Source organism: Acanthisitta chloris, unplaced genomic scaffold, assembly GCF_000695815.1.
Source record: "Acanthisitta chloris isolate BGI_N310 unplaced genomic scaffold, ASM69581v1 scaffold45638, whole genome shotgun sequence".
Classification (NCBI taxonomy): domain Eukaryota; kingdom Metazoa; phylum Chordata; class Aves; order Passeriformes; family Acanthisittidae; genus Acanthisitta; species Acanthisitta chloris.
The window spans coordinates 1-10,295 of record NW_008686207.1 but is presented as its reverse complement, the minus strand read 5'-3'; the positions used below and the strand labels follow the sequence as shown (position 1 = coordinate 10,295).

The 10,295-nt window shown below is 42.7% G+C and overlaps 1 protein-coding gene across 1 annotated transcript; it reads right to left on the bottom strand.

The window, feature by feature from the left end:
* Window positions 1-235: 235 nt before the first annotated feature.
* On the bottom strand, window positions 236-8,186 carry PLAT (plasminogen activator, tissue). The gene is made up of 13 exons (XM_009080013.1): window positions 8,101-8,186; window positions 7,093-7,132; window positions 6,551-6,682; window positions 6,033-6,146; window positions 5,523-5,697; window positions 4,883-4,974; window positions 4,448-4,622; window positions 4,031-4,116; window positions 3,431-3,626; window positions 2,825-2,961; window positions 2,598-2,738; window positions 1,254-1,402; window positions 236-417 (listed from the first exon to the last, which is right to left on the bottom strand). The coding sequence occupies exons 1-13, from the start codon at window positions 8,161-8,163 to the stop codon at window positions 259-261; spliced, it is 1,659 nt and encodes a 552-aa protein (XP_009078261.1). The 5' UTR covers window positions 8,164-8,186; the 3' UTR covers window positions 236-258.
* Between the last annotated feature and the right edge of the window lie 2,109 nt (window positions 8,187-10,295).

Sequence of the window (10,295 nt, the reverse complement as noted above, 5' to 3'; positions counted from 1 at the left end):
TCATTGTAATCATGTGATTTGATGCAAGGAGAAAACTTGGGGATGTTGGGGAGAAAAGATTAACTTCTGATAACCTGTAATAAGGAAAGAAGAGTAATTTTAGAATGTGCCCTTCCCATGCATTACAGTTTGTCTTCCTTTTGTACTGAAAGTCATAAGCATCTGGACAAACAGGAAGCTCTGTCAGCATCCTTAAAGCACCCAGAAGGAAGCTGTGAGGACATGGCCACAAGACTGTGAAGAGTTCATCTTTCTTTCTCAGGGTTTCATGGTGTTCTGAATCCAGTCAAGATAACGATTCACTTTTGTGTAAACACCAGGTATGTCTCTGCGGCCACAGCCTATTCCCCAGCTGATGATTCCAATTAGGTACATTCGACCATCCTTCATACAGACCAGAGGCCCTCCAGAGTCACCCTGCAGAGAAGCAGCAGATTAGTTGTTGTTTGGTTGGTTTTGTGTTGTTTCACCATCACCACCACTGGCTTTAGCAGTGCACTTGTTTAGTGAAACATATGTAGTACGCTTACAAATCAAGAGTAGTTAGTAACAGCACTTTTACGTAAGTCACTTGTCATCCAGGCTCCCTCCATGCTCCTCTCACAGGAAAAGACCCAAAAAAATGTAACACTGAAGTGCCTAACTTTGTATGGTGCCCATTTATGAAATGTAGGTGAGATGTTGGTAAGAATAGAAAGAGGAAGGCTGTCACTCAAGCTAGGAAGGTTCAATGGGTTTTATACTGCTGTGTGTAACAGTAAAGCAAAATTATTGAAGAGCTGTTTAAACAGAAAGGATGTGGATTGAATGCATGCCCTCCCTTTTCCTCATGTCATAGCTGCTGGTTCTGCACCATCTTTCAGTCCTTATTCTTCTCTACTTTTCAGTAGAGAGACACCCCCATTCTCTCACAGAACCTCCTGCTGAGTGTTTTGCATGCTCACATAACTGAAAATACTAGGAAATGCTGGGGTGGATTTTCCTGTTCAGTTTTGTGGTATTTCCTGTATTTGGGATTTTTCAGTCTGTGTTGCTCTGGTTTGCTTGGTTAAGTGTGTCCTACCTTCCCATCTATGAGGGGAAAAAAGAAAGAGGAGACATCAGTTCTGTTCAACAAAAGTCTACTAGAACTGCCATGTAGGCAAATGCATAACTTTATTTTCTGAAGCTTTTTGTTTGGTTAGTTCAGACTACCAATGACAGAGAAAAGAAAAGAGACAAGAAAAAGCAAAGGGGAGCAGAATTGGGTTTACCTTGCAGGCATCATCCAGGTTCCTCGTGTCTCCTGCACACAACATATTGTCTGTAACAGTCCTGTTGTCTAGGTGCTGTGCTGTGCACCGACTGGCCGGGAATAGCCTGACATGACCTTCCTTCAGGTGCTCTGAATAGAATGGAGAAACTGGAAGAAAAATGACAATATAAACATATATATGTCTGTGCATGTGTATGTAGGTTTAAAAAGACATTGCAGTTCAGTTTCTGTAGTTTAGGGGAGAGTCAACAGAAGCAGCTCCATGACTAAACTAATATCTCCTCGCCAAAGGATCTTTTTTATATCTTGGGAGTTCCACTTTGCAAGTTAGAACAGCTTGAATCTAGTTGAGAGAGAATATTGTTTGTTCAGAAACCTTCAGCAAGGTGAAGAGGTTTTTATAGCTGCCAAATTAAAAACTGCCGTGTTTCTTGTGTGGATAACTCAACTTTGCACAGTTACATCAATCAACGAAGTCACAGGAAGTTTCTATGGAAATGACTAGCAGTATGAAACAGAATTCTAACTTTTTAGTATTAGACTTGCAGTCACAAAAATCAGATGCCTTGTCATACACAATACTGAGTAACTGGACAGGAACTTACACTGACGTTGGAATGGAAGAGATTTGTTTGTGTATTTTGGATATTTGTTTTATTCTCCTGTAGAGCTGCAATTGCACAAAACTGAAAGTTGGCAGGATTGTTGTTTTTCAGTCTAACTTTGAATTACAGTTGCAGTGTCCTTTTACTCTCAGAGAAGTTATCCTGTACTCCCTGCAAGCAATGCTGAGGACAAGCTTTAAAAGCATTTTAAAAACACTTTATGCCACACTTATGTTCCAAAACTATGAATTCAAACTATGACTAGGTCTGGCATGACAGATTCCTCACAGTCTCTGTCTTAAAAAGTTTACAAGTTAGAGAATTATTTTTTTCAGAAGAGGTAGAAGTAAGAGCTGGGGTTGTTGGGTTTTTTTTTGTTTGCTTTACATACAGGTCAGCCTGTGTATACTCTCAGACAGGTTTTATTCCTGTTTGTTATAGCTCACTTTAAAAACCACTTAGTCAGCCTTTATATCTGGGATTGTTATTTCTTTAGCTTTTTTTTTTTTGCTAATTTCTGCATAGTCAATGTGATGTGTAGAATAATGCTACTATCTACAACTGTATGGTACATCAAACTTCCAGCAACACTTGTTTTTGTGTCAAATCCTACTAATACATACATTTTGTAGTGCTCATGTAAGCCAATATGCTACACTATACATTGAGTGATGCTAAAGGCTTGAATTCCTTGAGTGCAGGAGACTCAAGCTCTGGACACTGTGCCTTCTACTTACATTCTTCATTTCTGCCATAGCCAGAGATCTCACATTCAGACCAGTCAGGCAGCTGCAGTTCTGGTGTGGGGAGACAGGCAGCACGGACAGTGTCTGTTTCGACAGCACAGTCTTCTGCATCTGAGTTCAACTGCAGCAGAGCTGAAGAGGGAAGAAAAATCCCCACTTCCTTAGACACAAACATGATCCAACCACATTTCCGGTCATGAGATTGGAAAAGTTCTTACCAATATCATTGTCGAAATTTTCTGAGTCAAATTGCCGATGCACAGTGTATTTCTGCACTTGAAATATTTGTTCATTTTCCTCAGAAGCTGCTCGGGAAGTCCTACCCAGCACAATCTTCAGCTCATCTGAACTAAAGCTGAAGAACAAAAAATTCTTTGTTCCCGTGTTAACTAGAGTGGACCCTTCCCTTGAAGATGCTTTTCTTATTTTAGCACTTTTACTACTTTGTTACTCAGGCAGTTTGACCTCAAGTGAGCTATCTGCCTTCCTTTTTCTATTTGCTTACAGCCACCATGGCACAGCTCCTCTGCCAGCCCCTGGCTGTTCTCAAGTTTCAGTTGGCTCTGCATGTGTATTGACAACTTCACTCTTCACCTATTTGATATTCTGCTCTTGTGTCTTAATGCCATGCTGCTTGTTTCTCCAATAAATGCTTTTTTGTATTGCTCAGCACAATTAACTATAACCTTTAGTGCAGATTGACTTACTGGGATAAAGAGGGAGCATTTTTTCCCCAAGTCTTACACCCTTCCAGTAAAGCTGTACTGCATGCTTCCATTTCCCAGATAGTTTTCCGCACAGGTAGTACTGAATCCTCAACTTACCCTTCCTCAAAGCAGTGAGCAGCTGACAGAACCCAGCAGGAACTGATGAGAATTCCCCCACAGAGGAAACGCTCTCCAGGCGCTCGGCGATACTTCACGAAGATGGCAGCTTGCCATGGGTGAGCTGCAATGTCTGTGTAGGAGCCACCTTGGACCCTGTACTGCTGCACTCTGTGCTGCCGGATGCCACAGGTGGCTGTGGATGACAAACCCAGAAACAGGTTTTTTTTGTTCAGGCACTCTTGCTTTGAGTTTGGGTTAAGAGCCTGTTAGTCACCAGTGCATGTTGAGGCAGACTACTGCGAGCTGTTTATTATCTGACTCATTCCTGTTTCCTAGGAGACTTGTATTCTGATTTAAAAAATACAGTAAGGAAACCCTGCCTTTCCTGTCCTCTGTTTCTGCAATCTTCCCTTCTGGCAGAAAAAGAGGCACTACTGTGAGAGTGGAGCTACAGAATCTCTTTCTACTCCAAAAAGCTGCTGCTTTTGTTTGGTTGGGTTTTTTCCCTCTCTCAAGAGGTTTGAGCTCAATACAGATAACATGCAGGACAGTAATGCCTCAAAGAAAGATAAGAATCAGGAGTCCTAGTATCCTTACAGCAAGTAGGCACTTTGCAGTACTCCCATGTGAGCTGATTTCCTTTCAGGACATGGCACCAGGGCTTGCTGTCATTGTCAGGATTCCTGCAGCACAGGAAAGAGAAGAGATATTTGTATTAGCAGATCTGCATGGAGTTTGCAGAGACCTAAAGGTGGCAGACTGTGACCTGAGTGGATTCTGTTTGAGATACAGAGGGCCCTAAGGGCACATGGAGTTTGCATTTATGGAGTTTGATGTAAGAGCAGCATTTATAGGTCAGGCAGAATAAAATTATAGGTGTCAGTGAGCTTCATTCCCAGCAGTAATGTACTTCCTGGGCTTTAACAATCCATGTAAGAGACTAGAGCCCTACCTTAAGAGTACCACAAGACAGTTTGGTGGGATTAGTTTTTTATTCTATAACCGACTACATACCTGCAGAAATTGTGACTACCAAGGTCCAGCTGGTAAGCATCTCTTCTCCAAGCAGTATAAATCTTATTGATAAGGATTACAGAATTCCACTTCAAACAGGTAGCTCCAGAACTGGTAACACTGTGGCTGCCTCGGTAATCTGTACCTCTTCCAAATTTGCAGTTGTTGTTCCTAACTTCAATAAGAAAACTGCACATGAACCAGTGGATGTGAACCTGTCAGTTGTTCCTAACTGTGACTTCCGTCAAGGCATCTACATATTAGCTATACATATCTCAGTCTCTTGGTGTCATACATATGAAAAGCTTAAATATGACTTAACAGGAGAGTCTCGACTTTTCAGGCTACAGAAATAGCAAAAGTTTACAGAGAACCCTTATGTATACAGTGAATAATGGAAAATCCAAAGTCCATTCCCTGTCCCCCTGCATTCACCTTTTGAACAGGAGGGCACACTGCAGTGTTCCCAGGTGTACCTTCCCCCTTTATAGACATAGCACCAAGGTCTGGAATCCTCATCTGGGTTTCTGCAAGAGTTACAATATTATGCATCATTATAAAGCTATTGTCAATAGTCCCATGTCTGCAATCTAGTTCAGTAACTGAATCCTGCTCTGCAGTGAAGACATGGACTGAACCATCTGAAGTTGTTTGGATTCCTATTTTTATTATAAAATTGTGGAGTACATGGAGGTGAAGATGAGATGGACAGCATGTTTGTGCATCTTAGTTCAAATGCAGGAGGCACTATATTTGTAGGGCTTTGACCAGCACCTGGAGCTGCAGGAAACTGGCTTACAAATGGACCTTTAGGAACTGAGAAGGGACAAGGGAGGGACTATGGGGTGAGAGATGTCTGCATTTTGTAGTCTGTCATCAGCATCCAGTCTAGATAGATCTGAAGTTCATATATGTTTACAGAAGTTGCAATTGCAGCTCATGGGCTGTGTTGTATTTGCACCTATGCAGTGTCCTCTGCTTGGTGTCAGACTAAGCAAACAGGCATTCTTCTGATCCAAGCTCTTAGAATGGGCTGATTCCTGTGGCTCTGACCTGTGTGGCAGCAGCTTCTCACCTGCAATAGTTGTGATTGCCCAATCCCAACTCAGCAGCATCCTCTCTTTGGCCGCTGTACCTCTGGTCCATCAACCTATTGCTATTCCAATTCAAACATTCAGTTCCACTCTCTGTCATGCTCCAGGTACCCCTGTATGCCGCTCCAGTGTCTTTGTAGCATTTAACTTTGGTATCTGAACAAAAGGGAACAAAATGTTTCTGTAAGGACAGCATTCCAACTCTGCTTCCCCAGTCTGCATTCTGTTTAAACTTGGCTCTCAAATGTCTTGTGCAGTCAGTGAAAACGCTTTGCCAGGCAGACTTTAAGTCTTTGGCTACAAAATGTAGAGTTTTATTAAGAACAGCGCAGGTGTTCTTAAAGGTTCTTTGTAGGGTTAGCTTTAGAATAAAAAGAGGCAACTTAATAGAGAGCTTAGTATACAGCAGGAGCTTCTGGGTACCTCATCCTTCTGCACTGCCCAGCTAAAGTCAACAGCACTGTTCACAGTAATTGATGTGGTATACTCACCTATTTCACACTGCTTCCCTGAGAAACCCTGATGGCACTGGCAGATGAAGAGTTGTGGGGAATAATATGCCTGTGAACATTGGCCTCCATTGTAGCATTTATTTCTATTGCAGGCTGTGGAATAAGCAAAAGCCAGGAAATACTGTTAGATTGCACAGAAGCAAGAAGCTGGCAATGTATACACATCATTCCTCTCCTGCCAGTCTCTTTTAGCCTGTTCTATTTTTCCTTACCGACCTGTTATTGCCATGTGCTTACAGCCTCTGTGTAGTGCTTACATTCTTCCTTTGTTCCATTCTTTCCACATACACTACTAGGAGACTTCCTCAGCCCCTTGCCCACTCCCACTTAGCCCTGCCTGAGTCTTTATATATCAGTATTTCCACTTCTATCCTATTCTATTTCAAGCCAAATTTTCTGTGTGATAACTCTGGCCCTGACAGTGGAGTTCTTCTTTAGGACAATTTGATGGACAATGTCTCATCCCTCACCATTTCCTTTCTCTTTGTCATACTCACCTCTAACAGGCACAGTGTGGCAGCGACTCCGACCAGTGTCACACCTACAGTATTCTATTCTGCTCCCTGAAAGCCTCAACCAGGTTCCCCTGTGCTGGTAAATTTCTCCAGATGAATTGTCTTTGCAAATGGCTGCAATTGGAGAAAGGAAATACTCTTTTAGAGATTCAGGGAAAAGACCTGGCTGAGCAACAGGACTCCCTTCTGTTTCTGGGAGAAAAGTATCCGTGATGGGAGCATCTGTCTAACGGGCTGCCCTTTTTCCTTCTCAGACCACAACTGTCCCATGTCTGCAACTGCTGTGCTGCCAGATGTACTATTCCACTATTGACCAGCCTCTTTTTCTTTGAAGAGCAGAGGGAGAGGAAAACTTTGTTCTTTGAGTTGTAGATGGTATTAATGGTTTGAAATTTTGCCTTTTGAATCCCTCATCCAGATAACCATGACAAACAGCTTTCAGGCTCTGTTCCTTCAGCATCATGTGCTTTCCCCTCCTGTGTTCATAACAGTCCAAGTAACAGGGTTCTGTTTGCCTGGCTTACCTCTAGATCTGGCTCCCCGTTTGGAACGCACACGTAAGCCCTGCAAGCAAAGAAGGTTCATTCTGTGAGGAGCTGCTCTCTTAAAGAAACAGAGACAATGAGAGTCAGTCTTCTTCCTGGGGTCATATGAGTCAGGAACTGTTTGCCCTTCTTGTCAGACAGGACAGTGAAAAGTGCCTCTAGTACCTCAGTATGTGTACTCCGAATTGCAAATCACTGAGTCGCCACAGATCACCAGGTGGTTGCTTGTCACCTGAGTGATGAGAGCTTGGGATGTGCTGTACTCACACTGCACCATAATGTGCTCTTGGGGCATTGCACTAAAGTTTGTCAGCTTTTTGCTATTTGAAGGAGGTTCAAGCAAATAATTTCCAAAGTAAATTGAACAAGGAGTTATTTTTGCTCATTAACATGCAGTTTCCCTATAAGACTTTGTAGCTTGATAACCTTTGAGATATGTCTCCTGAAGCCAATTAGATGAAATATTTTGGATAAAGTTTTATGGAGAAACTAATTAAAAAAGCTTCTTATATCAGGCCACAGCAGAGAGAACATAAAGAGAAGGAGGAAGGATGAGAGAGGAAGTTTTTGAGAAAGAGACTAAACATTCCAGAATTGTGTAGGATTTACTTAAGCTGTGCAGTGTGAGGCTTAAATTGAGGGGACAAGGGAACTACAGATGTGGAGCTGTGAGAGTAATGATGAAGGTGAGGACCATAGAAAGAAAACTAAGGGGTGGTTACAATGAAACTCTTACTAACAGTGAAAGGTGGCAGTGAACTGATACACTAAGAAGACTTGAAGAAGGCCAAAATGGAAACCAGCCAGGATAACACATTACTGGAAATCCCAGCTTAGACAGCTTTGAAATGTTTTCGTTCCTCTGATTTCTAGTGAGCTAAGCAAATTCTGATTCTGCCTGTTGCAGGCAACCTGGAGTTGATGGTAAACTGCTGCTGAAAACACAGGAGGCTGGCAAGAGAATGATTTGATGCATTAGCCTCTTACCTGGCATTGGGCAGTCACGACTGCTCCCACCAGCAGGAGGAGATAAGTGATTTTGCCTCCCATTCTGAGTGTTCTCCACAACAGCTCCAACTCTCAGGTTATCTGCAGAGACAAAAACCAAGATATTGAACAAAGGGGGTTTGCAGTGTGAATGGAGTTCAAGGTTGTAAGTTTAAATAAAGGTTTTAAGTTGTGAAAATTCTTTTTATACATTTCCAACCCTTCACTTCTCAGCTGTCTGGTCTAGCTGTCCTGGTCTCCCTAAACAGGGGAAACTGCCAGGCTGGACCAAGATGTACTGTTACTTGACAAACTTAGAAACCTGAACAGCTAAAGCACAGCTCTGGAGAAAACTGAGAGTGTTTCCTGGTGAATGACACTGTCAGAAGTAAATTCCTACTCCTTTTCCAAAGGCTGCTGGAAGCCAATGGGTATCATGTGCACTATTAGTGAGATAAGCTTGTCTAACGACAGTGTCAACTGAGATTCAGGTTAGTGACACTTACACCTCAGAGTTCTCTTGCAAAGGCACAAAAATCTGCTGAAGAGTCAGTTTGTGGTAACAGAAGCTTAAGAGGATTTGCATTTTCTATACAGACTGATGCTTTGGGTGAGAGTAAAGGCTTCTCTCTTGTGTAGAGGATCCATAAACAAAGTGAATGTGCTTAATGACAGGTGAGGACAGTACTGCTATGTCATTGATTTGCAGTATTCCTACAGCTTCTCCCTAGATGAGCTTTTACTTTTTGCTATTATCATATGCTTTTGCTAAAAAGGCAGAGTATGGCAGTGGGCTGCAGGCCCAGAGGGGGTCACTGAAGATTCTCTCCCAAGACTGTGTGCAGTTCTGGGCCCCTCAGTTCAGGAGGGAAATTGAGGTGCTGGAGCAGGTCCAGAGAAGAGCAACGAGGCTGGTGAAGGGACTGGAGCACAAGTGCCATGAGGAGAGGCTGAGGGAGCTGGGGGTGTTCAGCCTGGAGAAGAGGAGGCTCAGGGGAGACCTTCTCACCCTCTGCAACTCCCTGACAGAAGGTTGGGGTCAGGTGGGGGTTGGTCTCTTTTCCCAGGCAACCAGCAGCAGGACAAGAGGGCACAGACTCAAGCTCTGCCAGGGGAGGGTTAGGTTAGATATGAAGAAGAGATTTTTTATGGAGAGAGTGCTCAGGCATTGGAATGTGCTGCCCAGGGAGGTGGTGGATTCACCGTCCCTGGAGGTTTTTAAGATGAGACTGGATGTGGCACTTAGTGCCATGGTCTAGTAACCATGGTAGGGTTGGACTTGCTGATCTTGAAGGTTGATTCAGGATCATGATTCCATGATTCTATGACTTACATAGTTTGTTTTCTACAGCAGTCACCTTGGGTGAGAACCTTCAGTAGTCCCTTATGGGAGATCACTGGTTGGTATAGTGTGGCTGGGGTTAATGATAAATCTAGATTTCTGCTTCCTTTCATTTCATTTGTTTTTAAAATCTACTCACTTCACTCATCAAAGGCTAATTTCCTACTTGGTGAAATGGCTGCTCTGACCACGCCAAAGACGTGACATTTGAGTACTGTGATCCATCTGTTTCTTCCTACTGTAGCAAAATTATCTCTATTTGGCCTCGTGCAGGCAACTTTTCTGGCAAAAGCATGCATTTACATTTCTGTGGCCAGTGACTGCAGCAAGATGTGCTGTCATCTCGTGCCCTAGTTTCCACTCCCCCAATTTTTTTCCCGACAAAGGAGGAAAAGTGATTTCTTTCACCAAAGCACTGACTGCTTTAGGGCAGCTGCAGGGCAGAGAGAAAACCCCAAGCAATGGGGATGTTACACCCCAGAAATGTAGTGCCAATGGGACTTTTTGGAAACATGTCATTAAATAGCAAGGCCCAATGTATCTATTAAAAACTGGGAAGGTGTTATCGACTTTTGCAGTTGAGTAATAGTTTTTAAGGACTGAGGTTGTCATTATTATGTAAACTGAACTCTTAAAAATAAGATCAATAACTTTATCACAGGTTTCCTGATTTGAACCTGTAATTTTCTTCCCAAAAAGTAATAGCTACTCTTGTATGCAGTAACAGTAGTAGCTCTTTCTAACAATTGAATGAGACCTAAGTTCTGAATCATTGAAATAATATTAAGGAACTGTCTCCCACACTATCACCTTTTTATCATCTACATTGTAACATAGAATCATAGAAGCAACC

Excerpts from the sequence above, each read along its gene's own strand:
- PLAT (XM_009080013.1), bottom strand. The coding sequence starts at position 8,163 with ATGGGAGGCAAAATCACTTATCTCCTCCTGCTGGTGGGAGCAGTCGTG. Across the intron at positions 4,975-5,522 it reads GGCAATCACAACTATTGCAG|AAACCCAGATGAGGATTCCA; the intron begins GTGAGAAGCTGC and ends TAACTCTTGCAG. Across the intron at positions 3,627-4,030 it reads CTGCAAAGTGCCTACTTGCT|CCACCTGTGGCATCCGGCAG; the intron begins GTAAGGATACTA and ends TGTCATCCACAG.